This window comes from Grammomys surdaster, unplaced genomic scaffold, assembly GCF_004785775.1.
Source record: "Grammomys surdaster isolate TR1022 unplaced genomic scaffold, NIH_TR_1.0 208, whole genome shotgun sequence".
In the NCBI taxonomy this organism is placed as follows: Eukaryota; Metazoa; Chordata; class Mammalia; order Rodentia; family Muridae; genus Grammomys; species Grammomys surdaster.
In genome coordinates, this window is record NW_021604653.1 from 6,489,635 (window position 1) to 6,514,927 (window position 25,293).

The 25,293-nt window shown below is 42.2% G+C and overlaps 1 protein-coding gene across 2 annotated transcripts in view; it reads left to right on the forward strand.

Moving 5' to 3' along the window:
• Positions 1-1,256: 1,256 nt before the first annotated feature.
• Insig2 (insulin induced gene 2) overlaps positions 1,257-25,293 on the forward strand; it is a 26,101-nt gene continuing 2,064 nt past the window's right edge. For both annotated transcript variants that reach the window (XM_028771470.1, XM_028771471.1), the window contains exons 1-3: positions 1,257-1,389; positions 13,788-14,166; positions 21,745-21,869. In XM_028771470.1, coding sequence (XP_028627303.1) covers positions 13,923-14,166; positions 21,745-21,869 — 369 coding nt within the window. In that variant the 5' untranslated portion in view covers positions 1,257-1,389; positions 13,788-13,922. The remainder of the gene's footprint in view (positions 1,390-13,787; positions 14,167-21,744; positions 21,870-25,293) is intronic.

Below are 25,293 nucleotides of genomic sequence, written 5' to 3' on the forward strand. Positions count from 1 at the left end.
GTAGTTAAATAAAAACTATAAAAGGAGCTGGGTGGTGGTGGCACACGCCTTTAATCCCAGCACTTGGGAGGCAGAGGCAGGCGGATTTCTGAGTTTGAGGCCAGCCTGGTCTACAGAGTGAGTTCCAGGACAGCCAGGGCCACACAGAGAAACCCTGTCTGGAAAAACAAAACAAAACAAAACAAAACAAAACAAAACAAAACAAAACTATAAAAGGAAATCATGTGAAAACACCAGAGGACAGTGGTAGGACATTTCCATTATGCATCGCATAGCATTCTTAAATATGTAGCCATCGTTTGTATCATCCACTAACACTGTGGTGCTCCCAGTCAGTCTGGGAAGTGTTAAAACTCATCATGGTAATCATATGGTGACTGTGTTCACTGTCACCACAGATGGATATAACCTTAGTGACATATTCAATATGGCAAGGTCAGGAGTTTTTCCTTCTCTATCCCCAGTAGATTTTTCTTTAAAAATCATATATAGCATGCACATTGTGCAATGTGTGTCTTCAACCACCCATTAACAGCCAGTGATTTCACAGTTTGATATCTCTCTCTCTCTCTCTCTCTCTCTCTCTCTCTCTCTCTCTCTCTCTCTCTCTCTGGTGTGTGTGTGTGTGTGTATATATGCATGTGTGCACTCATGAGGAGGCCAGAAGATATCCTCAAATGTCACTCATTTTCAGGTGCCTTCCACACTGCTGGTTTTTAGACAATCTCTTTGGGGTGGAGCTCTGTAATTCAGCTAGGCTGACTGGTCAGTAAGCCCCAGCTATCCACCCATTTCCACCTTGCCAGTGTTGGGATTGTAAGCACATGCCGCTACACCTGGCTTTTTCTGTGGCTTCTGAGGATAGAACTTGGGTCCTCATGCCTGTACGTCAAATGCTGTACCAACTGAATCATCTTAGCGTCCTAATTTATCAATGTGTGCTCACTTGAGTTATAGATTCACATTTCCACTGCTCTAGAGGACATCTCTATGTGAACATTCAAAGTCCTTTGAAGTTGTTCAACCTCAAGTTAACTCTCAACCCTTTAGCTAAATCAACAGTGTTGTTCCACTGAACTTCTCTGGCTCGGAACTTGGAAACCACTTCCACTCAGTTCTTTTTGTCACTTTCACATCAGGGGTCAGTTAACTCTGCCAATTCTGTGACCTCTGCCATTGCCTCAGTAAATTCTTGCACCATCTCCCAGCTGACACCTGCAATCCTGCCTTCCTACATCCCCCGCCATTGGTCACCTTCCACACCAATCTGGATTAAAACAGGACGTGTCTTATCTCAATGGGAGTTCTCCATTTACTTGTGTCTGTTTACGTGAGCTGGACCGGTTTGCTATACTGACATCTCTGATTCCCTAGACGATTTTATTGAAGGTAAATGCTCTGTCTCATTTATTTCTGTGTCTCAGTGAGTTTCTAACTGCTTACTGTATGCAATTGTTGACAGGGCTGTACAGAGTGGCTAAGAACACAGGCATTGGAATTGAACAGATGTGTGTTGAATTTCTGTCTCCTCTTCTATTTTATTGCCAAATGATGCTAGACAGTGCTTCTGAATTCTGTCTGCATTAGAGTTTCTTTAAGAGTATATTAGGATTATACAAGAACTTTATTGAAAGGGCTCAGGTCTGTCCTTCAGCCCAATTAAACTGAAATACATAGAGAGTACAGCTTGGGTCCTAGAAAGATGTCATACATAGAATACGCATTACTTTAGTAAATTTACAGGTGGTTCTAATCTACAGTTAGGGTTGAGAACTACTCAGGTGTCTAATTCAAAGGGTTTAGGATTCATGACGTAAGAGTAAATTTAAGGGCTGCTGAGATGGTTCAGTAGTATGGTGCTTGCCACGGAAGAGTGAATGAATCAACCATATAAAACCTGGGGACAGTGGCATGTACCTGTAATCCCAGTCCTGAGAAGGCAGAAACAGGAGGACCCCTGGGGCTTGCTGGCCAGCCAGGAGAGCCAATTTCATGAGCTTCAGGTTGACCTTGCCTCAAAAATAAGGTGGAGTGAAAATGAGAGACACCAAATATCACTTCTTGGCTCTACACACATCCACATACACTCATGCACACACACACACACCCCACATTACCTGACACACAATACAAGGCCAATCATGATGCTAATATACAGTCTTCAGTTGTATCTTTTTCCATCTCTGATTAGTATCCTCCTTCCCTCTTCTGTCCATTCATCCTTGAAACTCTGCCTTTCTGCTCACTCTGGGAACATACTGAGTTCCCAGCTATCGTATCTTCATAGCTGTTCTTCAGGCTGCCCTCCACAGATCCCTCACACAGTTTTCAACTCAGACTTGAAATTGAATTTAGTCTCCAAGTATCTCTGCTCATTCAAGGTACATCTTTTTAGCATTTGTGGTTTGAATATGCAGTATCTCCCCTGAGGCCCACATGTTTGGACACTGTTTCTAGCTGCTGGTGGCATTTAGGTAGTGGAGCCCTGCTGGAGAAAGTTGGTTACTGGGTTGAGCCTTGAGGCTTTATAGTTAAGTCTCATTTCCTGTCCATTCTCCAATACCATCAGCAGACTTATGCTCCTGTCCCCTTGTTTTCCTTGCTGTGACAGACTGCAGCCTTTCTTATGTCACGATCTAAAATAAACTCCTTTCCTTTCAAGTCATTTCCTGTCAGGTATTTAGTCACCGTGATGAGAGAAATAACTAACATTGCTATTGCATATCAATTTAACATTTATTGTGGTTCTCTTACTAGACTGTAAGCAGCAAAAAAGAATTTGTCCATTTACTTTCTTCCTAAGGCCCAATGCCTGATGTCTGCTAGCTGCTCATGATACAGTTGTAGAAGGGATGAATGAACTAAGAAATGATTTGTCCTATAATCTCAAAGAGGTAAAATTTCTTTTTAGGCCCCTTAATTATATGTATCTGTGTTAGTCTGTTTTGTTTTGCTTGCTATAATAAAATACCTGGGACTGGGTCCTTTTTATAGAGAAGATTTTTTACTTAGCTCATAGTTTTGGAAGGTCAGAGTCTAAGGCACTTGGCCAGGCTGGTTGAGCCTGAGGAGGGCCTTCTACCTATGAGACAGTATGGTAGTATAGAGGAGACATATGTGAGAGGGCAGGAGCTTGCTAAGAGGCAGGAGGCTTGCTCTTTTAATAACAAACTGCTCTTTGATAATGAAACTACTCATACCAGTCATTACAATCACCCCATTCATGACAGTGGAGTCCACCTTGCATAACTGCTGTTTATTAGGCCACGCCTACCTCTTAAAGGTTCTAATACAGTAGTTGATATACCCATACTAGGGTAGATTTCCTTAAACCTGCCATTAGAGAGGCTATAACCAAACAAAAGCAGTATTTCACATTAAAACCTCCAGGTTTGGTGATACAGGCACATGATCCCCAGGACCCAGCACTTAGGAGGCAGAGGCTGAAGGATCACTACAAGCTCAAGGCCAGCCTGGTCCACATAATGAGTTTTAGGTCAGCCCCAGCTACATAGTGAGATCTTGACTCAAATATGACTACAAACAAACAAACAAACAAACAAAACTACCATAAAAGAAAGATAACATATTTTCTAGTATTTGGGGTTCCAGTTATTGAATAGAAAAACCTGCCATATTCTTTGGTTTTAATATCTGGATGCTTATAATTTGGGTAAGATTTCCAAGTGCCAGGTTCTCAGAAACTTAGAATTAGGCTTACTGAAGTACCAGCCCACATACAGCCATTACTGTTAAGTCTGACAGTGTCTGCTAGCTGCTCAGGCTGCAGTTGTAGAAGAGATAAATGAACTTGTAAATGATTCATCCTATAATCTCAAAGAAGCAACATTTCTTCCTGCTTTGCTTGCTTTACAGAAGTAACTGAAGCTTTTAGAGAAGTAAGAGCAGTCTGGTGACTTCTCTGGATGTTTGCTTATATTTAGCTACAGTGTTTATTCTTTCTAATTTGCCCAGTGGTCTCTTTCACTGAAAGATCAAGCAATAAATATTATTGGGGCAGGGCAGTGGCAGAACTATCAAATCACTGATATTCCTAGCAGTTAAAGGGACTTTAAAATCACTGGGTTCACTATTTCACTTAATTTCTATAAAAAGAAAAACCTATATACGTATATATAAAAAACAACTGGACCTGACTTCACATATGGTGTCAGTGCTGAAACACAACTGAGGTTTCAAAAAGTCTTTGCCAGCATTCCAGTGGCACAGAACCAACTTCAAAGTAAGCCAAAGTAAATATGATCTCACTGCCCTCTTAAGTCATACCCTGACATCAGTTTGTCTTGGATTTTAATGTTGCTGTGAAAAACAAATGCTTGGCAAAAGGATTTGAGGGAGGATGGGCTTATTTTGGCTCCCATTAAGGAAGGACACAGGCCATCACGATAGGCAAAGCATGGTGGTGTGAGGTCACACTGACTGAATAGGCAGGAAACAAACGGGGAACTGAGAGGAGTGTGGATGCTCAGAGAGTGTCCGTCCTCTTTTTTATTCAGCTCAAGACCCCAATGGGGCTGCCCACTTCCACATGCTGCTTCTTTCCGGAAATATCTCTAGAAACATCTTCTCATACACCCAGAGGTATTCCCATGGCTATTCTTAATCTCACCAAGTTGACAAAGACAATTAACCATCCCGTGTGTACTTTTATTTTTCCTTATAAAACTCTTCATCTGTGCAGCATAATTAGCTTTCAATTACTATGCGTAAAAACCTGCAGGAATTAAATTTAAGAGCTAGACAAAAACCATTAGTAATACATGAAAAGTCATATTAGTACATGGTGAGACTTCTGGTCCAAGTTTAGTTTCTCTTATTTTTAAGAAATAAATGTGTTGATAAAATGGCCAGAAACCGTTAAAATGCATCTGATTGTTAGTTCAAAGTAAAAGAAAACAAAGGCATTTAACGAAATGACATTCTCTTGGTAAATTATAGCAGTTACTTTTGGCCCATATTTCCTACAAAACTCTCCTTCAGACCAATGTAATCAGACTACAACCACAATATATTTTTGGCTAAGCCCCGCAAAAGATGATAATATGGAACAGCCCAGTAGGAGGAGGTAATCAAGAAAGACTTTGGTATTAGCCTTTAAAAACACTGTAGAGGAATATAGTGGTGGGCAGGGAAAATGATCAAAATACATTGTATACATGTATGAAATTTTTCTTTGAAAAATATGAGTCCTTGAGGAGTTCATACAATGTATTTTCATGTATTTACTCCCTACTTTCCTCGACACTTCTCCCAGATTCACCCTCCACTTCCCCACTTGAACTTCCAAGTCCTTAAAATTTTCAAGGAAAACTTCTCTATACCATTTTCCATCCAAAACAACAGTTCATGTGCACAATCTCCAAAGTGCACAATATCCACTTTGTAATGACTGGTTCCTGTTCTAAAAGGAAGGTCTTAGCTGGGCGTGGCGACGCACATCTTTGAACCCAGCACTGAGGAAGCAGAGGCCAGCAGCTCTCACGGAGGCCTGTCTGGTCTACCTGGGTAGTTTCAGACCAGCTAAGGCTACATAGTGTGACCCTGTCTCAAGAAGGAAGTGCTTTAATTAAAAGCAGATTTTGACAGTTAAGAGGTGATAAGGCTTTGTGTTGCTTCTTCTTTGATGCGAATCTCTGGAGAGCCTGGCTGATGAAATGAGCTGCCTTGAATCCGTCTTCAGAAAGGATACTGAGGCACACTCCAAGGCGGGAAGAAGTTGCAAGCAAGAACTGCAGAGCCAGTCTTCGGGCTCGCAACTGCGGCCCACGCAGAGGGTGGAGTCTCAGGCTGCGCGTGCGTGCGCGCACGATTCCCTCACTCCGCCCACGGAGTCCAGGCACCCGTCAGAACCCTTGACTGCCGAGGCTACCAACAACAGCTGATTCCGCAGCCTCTCATCCCAGACAAGATGCCCGCCTCCTTCCAGCCCGGAGTTTCCCCGCACACCGGAAGTCCTTTTGCCCCGTCTCCGTAGAGCGGAGACAGTGCGCCCAGCAACAACCGGAAGCTCCTCTGCCCCTACCGTCAGCGCGTAGCGCCCCGGCCGCGCAGGCGCAGTGCGGCCCAGGCGGAGCTGTGGGAGGGGAGTAGGTCCGGGGGCTGGTCCCTGAAGATGGCGGAGGCGGGGGTGAACTGGGGGTCTCCCGGCAGAGCTCAGGTGAGCTTATATGGAGGGGGACGGCTCGAGGACGGCGGTGGCTTTCGGGAGGAGGAGCTGTTTATGCTTTAACCTTGCACGCTGGATATTCCTCCTAGCAGGTGTTGGGGGATCCAGGACCCGCAGGTGGGGCCTGCTGGGCGAGGGGTCCCGGCTTACCTGGAGAGAGGTCAGCGAGATCTAGAAGGGGACAGCGGCCCCATAGTGGAGCAAGCTTTAGGGGATACCGAGGTCCCAGGACAGTGGAAGACTGTCAGAGTGGAAGAAGGCTGGAGGACGGCGGAAAGGGCGACCCTGGAGGTCTGTGTGGGGACAGAGATGGGCCAACTGTCTAGTGTAGACCTGACAGGACTCAGGTGCCTTGTAGTCTGGGAGAAAGACTCAGGCTTGTATGGGAGATGGATCAAATAAAATAGGTACATAACCGTAGTAAGTTTAGAATCTACCGAAATAAGAGGGCTCCTGAGTTGAAGAGTAGGGATTTTTGGATCGGAAGTGAATACTCTTTTAGGTATACATCAGTGGGTGCAGTCAAAGAGCTGTTGTCAGGGCCTAGAAGTCGGTTGGTGATAGTAATTGGGGTTTTAGCGTCATTCCGTGGGGATGAGCTGTCTGGTAAAGGAAAACAGTGCTTAAAACAGTGCTTTGCTGAGGATGGGGTTAGGGACATGAAACGTGTTAAAAGTTAAGTGAAAAGTTGTTCCCGGGTCGTGTTAGTTATGTAATTGGGTGAAATAGATATCCTGTAGTGTTTGCTGTTTTGTAGGATTGATGAGGGAATTCTTGGAGAAAGAACAAATTGTGTTGACAGTTGAGACACTGAAGCTGGCTAGTTCGGTGTTGCAGGGAAGCTGACCACGACAATGAAAGACAGTCTCCAGTCCTCGGTTAGGAAAAAAAAAAAGAAGAAGAAGAAGAAGAAGGTGGCTTCCATGCGTGGCTCCAACCCCCCACCCCCCTCAGCTTTGGGGTTTGGCCCTGATAGTGAACCACTGAATGAAAATGAGTAAAGGGGTGTCCTCTGTTAATTAATGTCCTAAAGGGAAAAACAACTGATGTTTTCTTCTTCCATCCTTTTTTTTTTCTGGATTTGTAACCAGTGATGATATCTGTTTTCATAGTACTCAGCTCATGTCTCTTATGAAATGACCAATCTGTGAATCGTTTGTATTGGGGGAAAGTTGATGCTTTTTAAACTGATAATTGTGTTTTAGACAAAGACGCTGAAAAGGGAAAGGTAGTGTGCATTTCAGTAAAAACAGTGTTTTCATTGTTTCTAGAACCTTATCACCAGACGGTAGAGTAGCATTTTTTAAGGACTAAGCTTTCTGTTTAAAGGAGTAAGCTGTGTGACTGTTGCTTGCTTAATCTTTTCTGGGTTGGGTTTTAGTGTGTAGAGAGAAGAGCTTCAGTCTATTGAGGAGATGCACTTTTTCTTCCTAGAGTTCTAATGGACCTTTTGAGAGTCATATCTATGTGCTTTTATTTAAGGAGGGTTAAACCATGTCACTGAATTGTGCTTTTGTAGTGCTGATGTTTATTCTGTTTTGTGAACGCCATTCTAATGAGCTCAGCATGTGTTGGAAAAAAAAAAAGGGCGGTAGTAATTTGACATCATTATTTGGAGATGTATCTGACCCAGTCTCTTAATAGAGATTCATCTGAGGATGAAAGCTTACCAATGTGACCACTAGTTAATGAAAAATGAATAATCTTGTTTGCTTGCAACCAAATGGTTCTTAAGTTACTAGATTTAAACCAGGAGCGGTGGTGCATGATGGAAATCCCAGTGCTTGGGAAGTAGAGGCAGGAGAATCATAAGTTCAAGATCATCCTTGGCTATATATTGAGTTTGAGGTCAAAGACCTAGACCCTCCCCACCCCCCGCCCCCCCAAAAAGCCTACATTCTAACTAGTTCTTAAATTAACTATATTTCGTTTCTGTGTTTCTTCAAATGCTTATTGCCTGTAAGAATTATTTTGATGGTGAGCATAAACTTGGATTTACTTGTACTCTAGAATTACTTATGCCTCTTTTCTGTCTAAAAGTAATGGTATGATCCATTAGCATTAAGTCACATGGGGTAGTGTTTTTTTCAGCTTTGATAATTTGTCATTGATCTAAGTTTTCTAAACTACAAAAACTTTTTCTGTGTTCATCCATGCACTTTATGGAAACTGTAGATCAGGGCTCAAGGTAGAATACTTACTGCATGTCCTCTTGTAAAGTTTTCTCTTAAATAGTAGAAAGCATTGTTTTGAAGTTAATAGTTCATGAGGACCTTAAAAACAGTTTCCTGTGCGATACCTAAGATGTTTGTATGGTGTTTGTGTTGGGAGGTGGAAGGAACTCTGTTCATGGAGACAAAGTGGTTGGCCCAGATATAGCTGCCTGGTAACAACTTGGCCATCTTGGAAGGTTAAGCCAGGTTTGGTGGCTCAAGTCTGTAATCCCCTCACTCTCGAGAACAAGGAAGGAGAATCAAGAGATTTGAGACCAGCCTTAACTACGTAAGTGAAATCCTGTTTCAAACAAAAAAAGAAAATGACATATTAGCCTATCTGATTTTGTACAGTGGGAATTAAAAACACCTGCCTATTTATTACCATTGACTCATTAGGAGCCATTGAGGTATTCTTAATTTTTTTTTTTTTTACTATATAAGTTTTTCAATAAGATTAAAATTTTAGAGAACTTAATTTCATTTTGATATAAGAATAATACTTAAAAAATAGGTATATTTGTTTTAAGAAACTGTTAATAGCTAAAGAATCTTTAAAATAAATTATGCTGTATTTGTTCCCAGAGCCTCTAAGATACCCCACTATCCTAGTTAATGCTAAGATTATAAATGTGCTTTTTAAACTTTATTTAAAAATTTTTAATTTACTGTGACTGACCATCAGTGTATGTGTGGTGAGGAGGGGTTGCATGAGACAGCACACATGCGGAAGCCAGAGGACAGCTTTGAGAAGTTAAACCTTTCTTTCTACCTTGGGATTCTGGGATCTGACTCAGGCTGCTGGGCTTGTATCGCAGGCTCCTTTACCCTCTGAGCCGTCTCCCCAGCCCACATGGTTTTCTTTGGAAAGGAACTTCACTGTTGTCTACGAGGTAGTGAACACTTTTCTGGAATTTGCTATGTGTTTGAGCAACAAGGTTATTGTACATATTTACTATTGTGGTAAGAGGGCCCAGAAATGACTTCTCCCTCCCCAGATCTAGTTTTCTGTTTTGTTTTGAGTCAGTGTCTCATGTATCCTTGGCTAGGTTTGAACTTACTGTGTAGCTGAAGACAGCCTTGAATTCCAGATCTTTCTGCCTCCACCTCCCACGTGCTGGAATTTCATCTCTGCTCCACTGTGCACAGTATAGTAATTCTTTCCTGATCTTGTTAAATCACCTGAAGACTGTGTGTGACACTATTAAAGTGACTGAGAGAACTATTAGGTTGATTGGGCTGGCCTGCGTCTGTCTGCCTCTCCCTCCCTCCCTCCCTCCCTCCCTCCTTCCTTCTCTCCTTCTCTCTGTCCCTCTCTTCTTCCTTTTCCTCCTCTACATTCTCCTCTTCCTACTCCTCCTCCCACTCTTCTTCTTTTTGTTTGTTTTTTTTTCTGACAGGGTCTCAGTAGCCCAGGCTGGTTTGAAATTTACTGTGTAGCCCAATCTTACATAGAATTTGGGGGTGCTCCTACTCAGCAGGTTTGGGCCACTACACCTCATCCAGTTGACTTTGGATACTGAAAATTTTTGAGTACGTGTGTAAACTCTGAAAAATGCACACATACACATTTTTGTTTTTCCTTTGCGTGAAGCTCAAATATAGCCTGGAATAGATAGTCTCCTGGCTCCCTTCCAGTCCTAAAATTTTAGGACACTGATGTGAAGTAGTGTAGCCTTTATTTTTGTCCTTGGTAATTATATATCATTGTGCTATGATATAACCACACTTAGTCTTTTGGTTCTGCTTCAAATAAACATGAAACAAATGCTGTGTTATTTTTTTAAAGGAAACTTGTGGGGGTGAAGTGGGAAACTGAAGAAAGGCTGCCAGGAAAGGTCAAATAAACAGCAGCGGGAGAAAACACAAATAAACAGCCCAAAATGTCTTCAGTAGACCAGCAGAATGAGGAAAGAAGTCTCCAGCAGTCAGCAGCTCCATTGGAGGACAGAACCTCCCCCAGGGCGTTTGGAAATACTTTGGGTACAATTTTGGACATCACAAGTGGGGGAGGCCTGCATTTAGTGGGCAGGAGCCAGGGATGCTAAATAATATGTCATGCTCAGAACAGTTTCCACCCAGCAAGGGGTACTCCAACCTAAGTGCCAAGGCTTCTCTGACAGATTCTGGCCAGTTATTTTAGGAGATAGATGAGACTACTTTATTAAAGTTATTTATCCTTCTAAAAATAGTGTTGAACTGAAGGTATATGTTGCTGTTCTGCTTTGGAAAAATGCATAGACAGAACAAGTGGTTTCTTGATTCTATTACTCATGCTCTTTGGAGGGGTAGGATAGCTGTGCCTACGTAGTCAAGGAAGCAGGGTCCACTATTGGTCTCATGCGATATGTAAGGGAACTATTTTAGGTATTTTGTTTGTTTGTTGCTATTTTATACTTTAAAGCATCTTTTATCACACTGATGTAGTATATGTTTTTATTGCACAGGCTGGGAGATGGTTCCGTGAATAAAAATCAAAACCTGGGTTTGGGTCTTAGCACTGCACAAACCAGATTTGGTAGCACATAAAATCTCAGCTCTAGGAGTAGGGGTTACATTTAGAAGGGATTGGTGGAAGTGGGAGGATCTGAAGTTTAAGACCAACCTTGACCAGCTTGTGAAACCCTTAAAAAAGAAAAGCCTGTTGTTTAGGTATTCATTAAATGGTATTGAAAATTATGGGTTTTCATATTTCGTAATAGCTATTTCTTTAAAAGTTTCTTATTACATTTATTCTTTGTATCTGTGTGTCTATGTGTGTACTTGCACATGTGGGCATGCACATGCCATAATACGTAGAGCCCAGAGGACAACATGCAGGAGCTGATTCTTTCTGTCTACCATATGAATCCTGGGAATCAAACTCAAATCATCAGCCTTGGTGACAAGCCCCTTTACCTACTGAGCCATTTTGCTGGGCCCATATGGCTGTGGACCATATATAAGCACTGTTCTGAAATTTAGACATTGAGTTTTTGTTATAAATTTTGCATTTAAGGTAGTTTGAGAAGTAGACATTTAAAAGGCATGATTAAATGATTAGGTTCTAGATTTACCTTTCTAAGGACTGCTGAGCCCAGAGAGTTTGATCCTAGAAGAATGAACCTGGCTTAAGCCATGTGGAGCAACTACTCCTGTGGGCCAAGCAGGGTGCTTGCTGCATGGAGAGATACAGTGGAGAGCTAATGGTGAATAAGACTGACATAAAGTTTATATCCTATAAAGCAGCTCTACAGATAATTACAAGCTAGCTATTAAAGGTTCTGTCTGTGTGAGATGGCTCAGCAAGTAAAGCTAAGTCTGACAACCTGAGTTTCATCCCCTAGGACCCACATGGTGGAAGACGAGAGCTGACTTCCACTAGTTGTTCTCTGACCTCCACTCGTGAACTGTGGCAAGCTCGCCCACTCACATATACGTATAAAATGAACTTCATTCCACTAAAATGGTTGAGGATCCATAAGCCATACCCCCTTAGGTACTGACTTACAGATATGCCCAGGATGTAGTGAAGGAGTTGTGTAGATGTAGTATAGTTGAGTAAGACAAAATTAAATGACAGAAGAGATGCCTACTTGGTGTTTTCACATTTCAAACCTGTATTGGGAACAAGGACCTGGCATTTTGAGAAGCTTACCATCATGCTGAGAGCAAGGGAGTTGGACAATGGATTTGATTCAATCCATGCTTCTTGCTAGGTGCATAGACGTGACCTTTCTATGCTTCACTTGTAATATACTTAGCTTTCAGGGTTGTTGCTGTTATTATTACTGTCTTTATTTAAGTTTCTGAAACAGTATCACTGTACAGCCCAGGCTGTTCTTGAATTCTGTATCTTCCTGCTTAGACCTACAAAGTGCTGGGAACTGTACAGCCCAGGCTGTTCTTGAATTCTGTATCTTCTTGCTTAGACTTACAAAGTGCTGGGATTACAGATGTGTACCACTACACCATCCTCTTAGTGATATTGTGGGGGTTAAATGAGTTGCCCATGTCATGTGCTTGGAAAAGTACATGCAAAGGCTTATTACTTATCTTAAACACACACCAAAGGTTGCTGCATTAGCTGATTAATTTGTGTTACTGCAAGGAAATACTGAAAGCAGGCTGACTTTGTAAAGAAAACAAGTTTATTTTATTCAGCACTCTGGACATTCAAGGATGTGATTAGTTAGCATCATCTGTGCTCTGGTGAGACCTTAGTGGGTGGCATGAGTGTGGTTGAGAAGGTCAGATCACATTACCAGATAGGAAACAAAGGGCCTGGGATCCCAGAGTCTCTTCCCTCCCAGGACAGTGCCCCCAACTAGCCTAAGAACATTCTGTTGGTGTGTGTATGTCTCCTTCCTTTTGAAAGATATCTTATAGCCCAGGTTGGCCTCTACCTTTCTGTGTAGTTGAGAGTGACCTTGAATTCTTGATCATTGTTATAAGCATGTACCAAACCCCCATCTACCCCACCTTCACCTCTAGTTTAGCTCCTACCTCTTCCCAGTCTCATCTCCCAACATCTCCGCAGTGAGCCCTAAACTGACAACATAGCAGTCTCTTGAGGAGATATCCGCTGGACCCCAGCAGTCAGTTTAGTTAGAGGAGTGAATGAACCCTCAGGCTGACCCTCAAAGGTGGTTACTGGGTTGTGCTGCATTCTCTTGGTGCTTTTCTTCTGTTTCCTCTACTGGCACAGTGGCACAGTGCATGCCAGAGGTAGACAGTGGGTATCTGCCTTAGTCCTTCTCCACTGTGGTTTTGAGACAGAGCTAGGCCAGCCAGTGAGCCTGAGGGATCCTATTGTCTCCCCTTCTCCACCACTGGTATCACAGGTGCAGCACACCTGGAGTTTTTAGGTAGGTGCTTGGATCAGATTCAGGTCCTGATACTTGTGCTGTAAGCACTTTACTAACTGAGCTTTCATCTCAGACCCTATTGTAGGCGACTTCCTCTTTGAAAAGATTTGTGTGTGTTTTATATTTATGATTGTTTTGCCTCCATATATGTATGTGTATCACATGCATGTCTTGTGTTCACAGAGCCCAGAAGATAGCATTAACTCCCCTGGAACTAGAGCCACAGGCATGTGAGCTGTCATGTTGGGACTGGGCACCTAGGTCCTCTGCATGGCCTCTTACTGCTGAGCCACCTCTCTAGCTCTGGCTGAGATCCCTCATGTCACTTGTTGTGTCCTAGTAAATACACATGCAACATTGATTTTTTTACAACATGCATATAAAGGCTTCTTGAAGGCTTTTTTCTTAATTGAGTAAATAATTTAAATAAATTAGTGTACAAATTCATTTTTTCATTCTGTTTCTGCTAATACCGAAGTGTGAAAACTTGTGTAGTCATATATCAGGCCCATGCTGATTCTTTATTTTTATCTCTTGTAGGATTTCTGGTAGGTCCCACGTTCAGACAAGATGTGGTGTCATTGAAACATTGGTCTCCTTCAATTCACAGTTTACCTTTTTTACTGGGAAGCCTCACTTTATTTTACGGCTTAGGCCTACTGAACTTATGAAACAATGGCAGAAGGAGAGACGGAGTCACCTCGGCCTAAAAAGTGTGGTCCATACATTTCCTCTGTCACCAGCCAGAATGTGAATGTGGTGATCCGAGGGGTGGTACTCTTCTTCATTGGAGTCTTCCTTGCATTAGTTTTGAATTTGCTTCAGATTCAGAGAAACGTGACACTTTTTCCACCAGATGTAATCACGAGCATTTTTTCATCTGCCTGGTGGGTTCCACCATGCTGCGGCACAGCCTCAGGTATGTGTAAGTCATTTCTGTGTTGCTTACATGTGAATAAGGTATTGCTTAAGTAACAAATGTGTATTTGTGTGTGGGGGGGGGGTTGCACATGTGGGTGGGTGTGCATGAACATATGTGTGCCTGCATGTCAAGGCCAGAGGTCAGTGTTGGCCATCTTCCTCAATTATTCTCTAAGTTATTTTTTGAGACAGTCTCTTACTAAATCTGGGTACCACTAACTGGGTAGACTAGCTGGTCATTGAGCTCCAGGGACCTGCCTGTCTTCACCTCTCCAGCACTGGGATTACATGCGTTTGTCACCACAGTGACCTTATAATAGATGTGAGGATCTGGGTTGAGGTCTTCATGCTTTTGTGGAAAGCAATTTACCCCCCTCGCCGAGGATATAATTAAATAGAGTTCAGTGGACCTCTGCGAATAAAGTTTGATGTGCTTGGTATGTGCATGCAGTCACGTAGTGTCCCCCAATACCCCAACAGTGGCTTTTCTGTCATTCCCAGGCTCTTTTATGCCCTCATTCCTTTGTATCACTGCTTCAGGCTGCAGTAGCTGTGCTTCCTGTCCTCTATGCTTATCTCTGCCTGCTCTGTTTTTCTTGGAGTCAGCCAGTAGGTACTCTGAGTGCCTGATTCCTGCACCTTTAAAGTTTAGCCATAAAACCAATTCTCTTAGGGGCGAAGCATTTAACATCTTTTTTTTTTCCTCATTTCATCTACATCTTATTCTAAGTTATTTTGATAATATTCACTGCTGTTTAAAAGTTCTGATGTAAGGACTATAATTTTGTTTGAAGCAGACACAAACTTAATAAGTAGAATAATTTTATTCAAGTTTTCAACTTGATATTGTATTTTTAGAATTTTGTGTATGCTCTTATCCTTGTGCCTGGTTTTTTAAATGTAGCAGAAGAATAATAAATACTTGATATCAATGAGGTAGACTGTCTTTACTTAAAATCCTGTTAGTCCTCTTAGTGACTTTGACCATTCTCAGTAATGGACAGTTGATGGTTAAGTGGAACATGTCCTGATGTTCAAATGATGCTGAGCTTCTATAATCGACAGCTCTTTGGTTGTATCTAATACCAAGGTCAATGGGTCAATACCAAGGTCAGTGGGTCAACTCTGCTTTATATAACAAGTAATAGAAGGTAGTCATAGCCATGTGGGAGAAGATGATTGTAATTCTGACTGTGTATGCTTAGTGTACATGAATACCTTACGACACAACAAAGGTACTTTTGTCCTACATCCTAGAGCTAGAGGTTGCAGGCGTGTCTGTCCAAAGCTGAGGTTGACTTGTGGGATATCATCAAGTAATTTTGTGAAACCTGCTGGACAGTGATGTAACCCTGCTACACGGACAGATGGATATTGTTGCAGTCAGATTCCATATGGCTTAGATAGCCCTGTCAAGCTATTGGAGCCCTTAAATTAAGAGAAGTCACGACTGTCTGGTTCCCCAGGGTTATCATTCTCTAAGAAGTAGTCCAGATATATGAGAGAACTTATTCTTTGCTGTATCTGCAAATCTGCCTATATTTTCCTTTACTTAAACTCAGAAGAGAAAGCGTTTCCCAGTAGCTGCTAGTTCTTTTTCCTCCTTCAAAATGCAGCTTAGTCTGTATCCTCCTGACTTAGGTTCTTAGACCTAGTAGCTATCCACACCAGGGCCTCCAGATTCATCATTTTACTATAAAGGAACAGGAGTCACCTGTCCCTATAGCATGGTCCTAGGAAGCTGGTGGCTTCTTGGGGCATTGCTGGGGAAATCTTACAAGCTTCTGTGAATTAGTCTCCTTTTCTCTTATCTTTCTTTTCTTCCTTTTCCTTTCTTTTTCTTTTTCTTTTCCTCCTCTTACGCCTCCTTCTTTATTTTTCTAAGAGGATATTTTGGGGGATTTCTGTAATTTTTTTAAATTAAAATATGATTGTTTTCCCTCTTCTCTATCCTTCCTCTAGCCCTGCCTCACTCTTTCAGTTTCATGGACCCTATGTCTTTGTTAGTTTACACCCCCCACACATACACTAAATATATAAACACAACTTGTCATGTTATTTACATATGTATATATTTCAAGTAAATGCAAGATTTGTATTAACTCTTTGAGAATTTCATACTATGGAATTTTGCTTTTTGTTTGTTTGTTTTGAGATAGGGTTCCACTGTGTAACTCTGACCTGGAACACATAATGTAGGCCAGGCTGGCTAAAACTCTTCAGAGATCTACCTTCCTTCGACTTCTGAGTGCTGAGATTAAAACCCTGTGTCCCCATAGCCGTCACATCTAATCCATTTTGGTTATATTCACTTCCTATTCCTGACTTCTCCCCTCCCTCATCCCAGCTTCACATCCTCACTCTTGACCCCTCTTTTGTCATCTCAGAGTCCAAGGACAATTTGTGCTCCTATATAACAATCCAGTGATAGTGGCTGACCTGCTTGGGGCCACATGCTTAAGAAAACTGGTTCTCTCGCAACTGTCAGTGGCTCTTCAGCTAGGGAAACTGTTTCCTGCTCTGTGCTGGACTATTGACAGGCTTCATAATATTCAGGCAGCCACAGCTGCTGTGAGCCATTAGTGCAACAGCCCTGTAATGCCCAAAAGATAGTCTCACCAGGGTCATCCCAACCATCGGTGCTCAAAGTCTCTCTACCCTGACTTCTTTGATAGATCCTAAGCCTTGGAATGAGGGGCCATTTGTGGCTGAGCACTCCACAGACACTCTTCTCTTTTTTGTGTTTACTGCCATCCACTGCACAATGAAACCTCCAATGAGAAGTGACAGCTGTGCTAGTCTGTGGCCATAGTGATGCAGGTTTACAGGGTAGCTTGATAGGATGTCCACTTAGCAAAATAATAGTAATAGGTTCAGCTCTGGGGCCAATCACCAGCTCTGTGCTCTTGGTCAGATTGACATTCTAGGCAGGAGATCCCTGTAACATCCAGGCCACTATTGCACTCATGGGCATATCTTTACATGCCAGTCATTGCAGGGCAGGGCTCACAGCCGGCTAACCAGCATGGAGGAAGCTTTCCTGTCAGTACCAGCTTGGTTTCTCCATGCCTTGTAACTAAAGAGTGTGATGTCTTCATCAGAAAGATCTAAACAAGCTTACCTAAGCTGGCATTGTCATGGACTCTCTTCTTTGTATATACGGTGCACCAGAGCTGGAGAGTCACCAAGGAGCCTTTATAAAGGAAGGATACCTTTTTATTGTCTTGTTATAGGTGGGAAATAAAATAATGCATCCCATGATGGCCTCAAACTCACTCTGTAGGTTAGACTGGCCTTGAACTTCTGATTATTCTGCTTTTATTTCCTGGGTGCTGGTACTGGAGGTTTAACATTACCAGCTCTAAAGAATAAATTCTTCAAAAGACAGTTTCTGTATTGTGAGTAAAAGAAGTAGAGAAGTTACCTCAAAAATCACAGGTAGGCAAGCTTGAGAAGGTCATTTAAAGGATCCTGCTAGTCACACAGTTCTCACCTATTTCCTAGAGAGGTCTCTGTTCTTACCAGTTCCTACCGTCCAAGGTGAGCCTACAGAGTTTATACTGTTCCATTGGTGTCTTGGCTCCAATCCCCTGGGCTTGGAGATTTTTTTTTCTACCTTGATTTTGACCCACCCCACTTCCCCATGTTCTGTTGAACTCTCTGAGATATAAGAATGATTGTCTCTGATGCAGAATGTGGTGACCTGGTTTTCTTGATTTGTTACCACTCTCAGGTTTAAAGCCTTCTTGTGACATTTTGTAATAGTCTGACTCTTTCTGGACTCCAAGCTTCCCTTCCTGCTCAAACCTTACAGTTTCCTGGTAATGCTACTTGTTTCGGGATGTGCCTTAGTCCCTTCAGGTACCTCCCTCTTTTATGGAAACTTTCTAGATAGCCCAACACCTTACCTCTCCTCATGTACAGGAACAGAGTAAGAACCCCTCAGTGTCCTGTCAGTACTTAATCCAGCATTCAGTAGTGCCTGTCACCTTGCCATGGAAGCACATCCTCTTGTTTATTAATGTGTACATGTCTATGTCCATGTTCTTGTTTATTAATGTGTACATGTCTATGTCCATGTGCGCCTGTGTGTTTGTTTGTGCACATGAGTCAAAGGACAAGTTCAACTGTCACATCTCTGATGCCTTCTATCTTGGTGGTGGTAGTGGTATTGTTTGGTTTTGAGACAGTCTTTCACTGGCATGGAACTCACCAAGTAGGACAGGCTGGCTGGCCAGCAAACCTCAGGAAGCTGCTTGTCTTTGCTTCTCAGTGCAAGGGGGGTTACAAGTATACACCACCATGCCTGGTTGTGGTGTGTGTGTGTGTGTGTGTGTGTGTGTGTGTGTGTGTGTGTGAGTGAAGTAGATTCTGAAGATCAGACTCAGATCCTTGGGCTTACACAGCAAGCACATTACCAATTCAGCCATCTCCCCAGCCCTCTTTAAATCTCCAGGAAGTATCAAGAACCAGATACATTATAGGGCTTAAGTATTTGCTGAATGAAATCATGACCTGCTCCTGTTGTAGTCTCCCATGGAAGTGTGTCTTGCTGAGTGCTGTGATTTTCTTCAGGCTCCCTCGTTGCTAGATGTCTAATTTAACTGTGTTCCTTTTCCTGCCTCACTGCACTGAGCGCAGCACCCTGAGAGAGTGATGGCTTACTACCAGTGCTTCACAAACTCCTTTGTCTTCTCTCTTGGCAGACTGTTACTGGGAATCACTTAAAGATATCAGAAGACATGTGATTTTACATCAGAGAACCATCTGATTAAGCAGGATTGCATTTGCATATGATTTTACACAGCATGATTTTAAGTCTCTTGTTTAAAAAAAAAAAATGGTGCAGAGAGAGAAGAGGAAGCCCAGACATACTCCACTGAGCTCTCAGACAGTGGAGCCTCACTGCGCTGTGTATATTCCTATCAGGCTCTGCCATGCCTTTATTTAAAGGAAAGAAAGAAAGACATTTAATGGGAAGTGACAGGCTTCCCCAAATTCTCCCTCTCAGTGAGCAGCTGAGCACCATGCATACTCAACAGATTTGGGGTTTTTTTTATTGGCAAATCCCAAGGTTGGCAGCATAGCCATTTAAATTCCTTCTTTGTGTTTTCACTTTCTCTTCTCAGTTGTCTCTTACTTGCACAGAAATGTAGTCAGTTTTACTTATTTACACCTTTGCACATACATGTCAGCATCTCTACGTGATAATTCTTTACCAATGGCATCAGCTGCTGAGCAAAAAATACCATTTAGACATGTTTCAGTTGACTTGGAATGGCTGCTCTGGTTGAATTTTTACTCTGGCACAGGCAAACAGGAGAAAGCTGGCAGGGGGTTGAGGATAAATTAATTGATATATAGATAGATAATGAACAATAATAGATAGATAGTAGATGGTGGATGGTAGATGACAGACAGACAGGTGAGAGGTAGATAGGTGTATCACTGTAAGTATGCATCTATGTATGTGTATGCATTTATTATACAGAGAACCAGGGAATGACAAATGAGCTGTTTTGTGACACCCCTTGAGGAAAAAATACCATTTAGACATGTTTCAATTATTAGGCATGCTTGTCATTTTAATCATGTAGAAATTTGAAATGCTGTCACTTAAACCAATGGGATTTTTCAGTAGTGTGTTTTAAACAGGACCATAATGAGGGATTTCTTTGTGTGTGTGCATGTGTTTCTTCATGTATGTTTATAGAGGCCAGAGGATGCCCTCGGTTGTCCCTCCTCAGACACAGTCCACCTTAGGTTTTCTTGTTTCAGTTTACACTCAGTTCCTTGGGCTTGCAAGGCAAGCATTTCACAAACTGAGCCGTCACCCAGACCCTGAAACTTAGAAATTTTAGCAGCCATGGGATCTCTGTGTTGCTGTGATTTGTCACTGGTCTCAGGATGATGGCCTGTGAGCCATCTATAGTCACCAAAGCTAAGGTGAAAAAAAATGCAGAGCTCCAGTCTCATGTCTAGGTGGAAGTAGCCAGGTTGTCTCTTCCCCACACTGTTCCATTGCTCTACATGCCTGGAGTTTGTAATACTAGTTGCTTTCCAATTTTTGTTTTCTTCTTTACCCTTTAAATTTAATATTTAAAATTTAAAAGGATGTATATTTTTGTGGAGAGATGGTGCAACAGTTAAGAGTGTTTAATGTTCTTTTAGAGGACCTGACCTAAGTTTGTTTCTTAGCACCTATATTGGGTGGCTCACCACCTCCTGTAATCCTGGGGATCCTGTGTCTTCTAGCCTCCATGGGCACCCAAATGCACATGCACATACTAGCAGGCACACATGCATATATAGACAAAACTTTAACAAATAATTTTTAGCAAATCAATAAATTTTCTTGTGGGCTTGAGATAGGTCCCTGTTAGCATTGTTTTGACCCCTCAGAACTCACATTCAAAACAAAAGAAAGGAAAGGAAGGGGGGAAGGGTAAGAGGGAAAAAGAAAAAAGCTAGGCAAGGGGGTGCCTGTGTGTAATCCAGTGCAGAAGAGATGGATGCTTCTAGGTCTCTGGGGCTTTACTGGATTGCTAACCAAGCTGACTGGGTGAGTTCCAGGTCATCGAGAAATCCAATCTCAGGCAACACAGTGGGTGGTGGCTGACCAGTGACACCCTAGCTTGTTCTTTGGCCTCTACATGGCTCTGGGAACACATGCACAAGATATACACAGAAATTTCATGTCTTTGTTAAGTATTTAAGTTAGGGAGAGTCAGAATAGTTTAGGTCTTAGTCATGGAACTCTTGGTGGTCAAGAATATTGATTCTCAAACCAAGAGCTGTCCCCTGAGATGGCATCTTCTTACCTTTTAACAGCAAACTTACATATTATTTGTAAATTTGTAGGATTTTCATTTGTTTTTAAAACAGTGATCTGACTATGTGTTGAGTAGACTAAGCTGACTTTGAACTCAGAGATCTGCCTGCTTTTTCCTCCAATGCTAGGAATAAAGGTGCGCACTGCCGTACCTAGCAAATTTGTAATTCTTTCTTCTTTCTGTGTGTAGACCGAATTGTACCTGTAGCCTTTTGTTTTCAGAGAGGAGCTTCGAGAAGATGAGGTGGAAAGCAGAGGAGGAGAGAGCTGGGTGCAGACAGGAAGCTGATGTGGCAGGGCTGATCTGCATAACAGGATGGTCAGGACATAGGGAGCCTAGTGTAGGGGGGACAAGGTTGTATGAGCTCAAGGCCTACCCTCTAGCTTCTCTTTAGATCCCATGTGTTTATAGCATATTTAAGTACCGTGTTGATTGAGGAGAACATACTGTGGATTGACTTGGTGCTTTCAAGTTTCTAAGGTACTGTTAGGAGCTACATGAGTTAGTGTCTCTGGCTCCTTGTGAGTCACTCCCCAGTGTGTGTGCTGTGGCTTCACCACAGCTGTCTGCAGTGCACTGCCACTCCTGGTTTCCTTGGAAGGTAAGTTTAAAGATGCAATGGTAGTCAGTCACTTCTTTTCTTTTTGGAAGAATCTAGAAAGCAGTAGCTGTAGGGATTTGTGAAACTTAATTGCTGCCTGTGCAGTATTACTGACTTACTTTTTTTTTTATTCTTTTCACAGCTGTGATTGGACTATTGTACCCCTGCATTGACAGGCATCTAGGAGAACCACATAAATTTAAGAGAGAGTGGTCCAGTGTCATGCGCTGCGTAGCAGTGTTCGTGGGTATAAATCACGCCAGTGCTGTATCCTTTCTGAAACATGCAGTAACAAGACAGCCTGCAACCTCCCTTCCATCAACCTGACGCTCCCACTCAGTCTCACCACAATGTTGACCCAGTTGCTGAGACACCAGGGTAGCAAGTGTGAGCTTAGAGTAGGGGCAGATACTCTGGTTTTCAGTCCCATGCTAACACTCTGCTCCTTAGGCTGTTAAATTCCTCACATGTGATTTTGTTAATTGAAAAATTGACTTTCACAGCCCCACATTCTCACCCCTTTTCTTTCTTCATTTCGAGTTTGTAGCTAAGGACCCTGGTAATTTCAGGTACTCTTTTAAAAGTCTATTTTTAAAGAAGTTATACTGTCATTTATTGGTTAGAGTCAACACCAAGAAGTATCCCCACACACACATACACTTCTTTATAATATAGGCTCTTACTGTGCTAGCTAACCCCAACTGGTCTTGACTTTAGACCCTTCTGCTTCAGCATGCTGAGTATGTGTTGTTTGTGGTTGGTTGTTTCTTTTGGGTTTTTGTTTCAACATTTCTGGTTTTTCCTTTTCATTTTGAAATGTGACCAATTTGCTAAATGCCTGTCAATGCAGTCTGAATTCTTGCCACTCAGGTTGAGCCCCTCATCCTGACCTCTGATCTGTCTTTCTTTCTTTTTAATAATTTTTATCGAGTTTGTTCTTTATTGAGTTTCATACACTTGGAATACAGCACACTCTGATCACTATGGCTCTCTTTTTCTCTTTCCTATTATCTCTCCTCTCTACAAGTCCTTTTCTGACATCCTTGACTTTTTCAAACGTTTTGTTTGATTGTTTGTAGATCCACTGAATTCCAGGATCACCTGTATGGCAGTACACTTGAAAGTAGCCTTTGGAGCTTGGTGGGCTCCTCAGTGGGAACACTTCTGAAGAGGGTGTGATTGACAGTCTATCAGTACCCAGAAGTGGAGGTAGGACTGTGAGCCTCTCCCCGTCCATGATTGACTATCAGTAGGTTCCTTGTAGGCAGCCACACCTGTGAAATTCTGCGTTAGCTGTGTCCTGTTTGGAAGACAGCATTTACTGCCCTTCCCCTCGTCATCAGTCTCTTTACATCCATCCACATCCACATAGATGTCTGTGTAGGAGCAAGCATTCAGTCATCCCTAGTTCTTGCCTTTGAACAGCCATCTGTTCTGTATTTACATCCCCCTCCCCCTACCCCAGTTCATTTCATTGCAGAAAGAAGCTTCTGAGATTAAGGATGGGGCAGCAGAATAGTGTTTATCTATGGGTATAAATGTAAATATTTAGAAGACAGCATGGCACTGTGACAGTTAGCTAAACTAGTGTCAACTCTAGGGCCTAAGTCCTCCATAGTCTTGGGGTTGTAACTGGGTTTACAGTGCCAGATATGAATTCCCTCTTTTGAACTGAGTTTGGAATCCAAGCAGAGAGTAGTTGGTACTCCTATTACAGTGATACCACTAGTGCAACTGTGCACATATCTTGCCTGGCAAGTTGGTGTTGTAAATTGTAGGGCTCACAGCTCGGTAAGATGCCTTTTCTCCCCCCAACAACTGGTATAACACTTTCAGCTTTATGAAAGCTAGACAGCAAGGATATGCTTCCAACTGAGTTGTAGTTTGATTTTTATTCACCTTGCAACCAAACAAAATGTATGTTATCTTCAGCAATAAGGTCTTATTGCCAACTAGTTCTGGTAGGGAACCCAAAGGAATAGCAAGAGGAATACAGCTCACAAGGAAGTATCTCACTCATGCCTGGCACTGGGATTTTCATTTGGCAGCCCTTGGTTCTTGGGACCAGCATTATCCAAAAATGCAAGATATCTAATTTAGTCTCCAACTTTAATTTTTAAATTGGCTTATAAACTACTAAGCTTCTGTATGCTTTTCCATACATCCTTCCTTGCCTCCGAGCTCTTCTGTGGGTGCTAGGATCCTAACCCAGGCCTCCTGCTTGTGTGTGATCCCATTCCTCACTGGACCATTCCCATAGTCGCACTGTTTGTCTTTTTAGGTGGAGGAGTTTAAGTAGCCCTTTCTAGAACTTAAAATGCAGTTTTGGCTTTGTTCATTTTCTCCTTTGTTTCTAAGAGAACTACTTAAACATTGTAATCTCAGCTGTCACATCTGTCCTTTAAGGAAAACCTAAGATGTTTACAAAATTTATAGCAAACATTTTTCATATTAAGTTATGTAGACTTTGGAAAACCACAAGATGTAGCCTCTGAAATTGATGTATTTGAACTGATTTGCCCTAGAAACCTCCTTACTGTGCTAAATAATTTAGTTAGCAGGGATGGTATTGTATCCCATCATCTATTTATGTGAATGCCTCTTGCACAAAGGAATCAGTGCTCGGAACCCCGTGTTTTGGATTTTACATATAAGGATAGCCAAAAGAAGAGAGAAACTTACTCAGATGAACTGTTAGTTTCTTGCTAAATCAGCCACTCATAAGAACTGATCTGTTTGCCTGTTTGCCTGTTTGCCTGCTTGCTTGCTTGCTTGCTTGCTTGCTTGCTTGTTTGCTTGCTTACTTGCTTGCTTGCTTGCTTGCTTGCTTTTTAAGACAGGTTTCTCTGTGTAGCTCTTACTGTCCTAGAACTCACTGTATAGCCAAGCTGGCCACAAATGCAAAGAGATCCACTTGGCTCTGCCTGGGATCAAAGGCATGCCCCACTATGCCCAGCTTTAAAAACTGCTTTAAGAGAGTGTCATACATACAACAGTCCCAGATGCCAAGGATTTAGCTAGCAGGGAGTTTGTATGCTTTAATGAGAATGTGGGAATGTCAGGGGAAAGTGGAGTATCACTGGAATCAGAAAATGATTTCATGGGCAGAGAAAGGAGAGATTGCTAAAGTACTGGCAAGGCCAGTTAGTTTGGTCAGGTCACCTAAGGTGGCACCTCTGGGGCATAGAAAATGTCCTTTTAATGACACTCAAAATTAATTTTCTTAGTGTAATCCTCTAGCTAGAAGAAAAAAATAAAAAAAATTGAATTTGTAAGGCTCCATTCTGCTCAGAGATTTTTGAGTAAAGGGGGCTATACATTTGTGAATAGACTTAAGTGGGTGCCAGAAATAAAATATCATCAGAGCAAAGTGCCCTGCTAGAAAGTCACAGGCACCAGAATAGCTTGGCAGGGGGGAAGATAATGTTCACTTCAAGGCTTTATCCTCAACAAATTAAAACCAGAGCAGTTGACATAATAGAAAGGGATGCTATGTCCTTGGTACTCTTGTTCTGAACTGCATTATTATAAAATGTGTCTGTCAGTAAATCACACAGCCAATGTGGTACCCTGTTAAATAGCTGTCAGCTCTTCTATTTCCAAGTTCCGGTATGATGTTCAAGTAATTCTAAACCTTTTTGAGAAGTATTATTGGTTTTCTTTTCTTTCTTTCTTCCTTCCTTTCCTAATT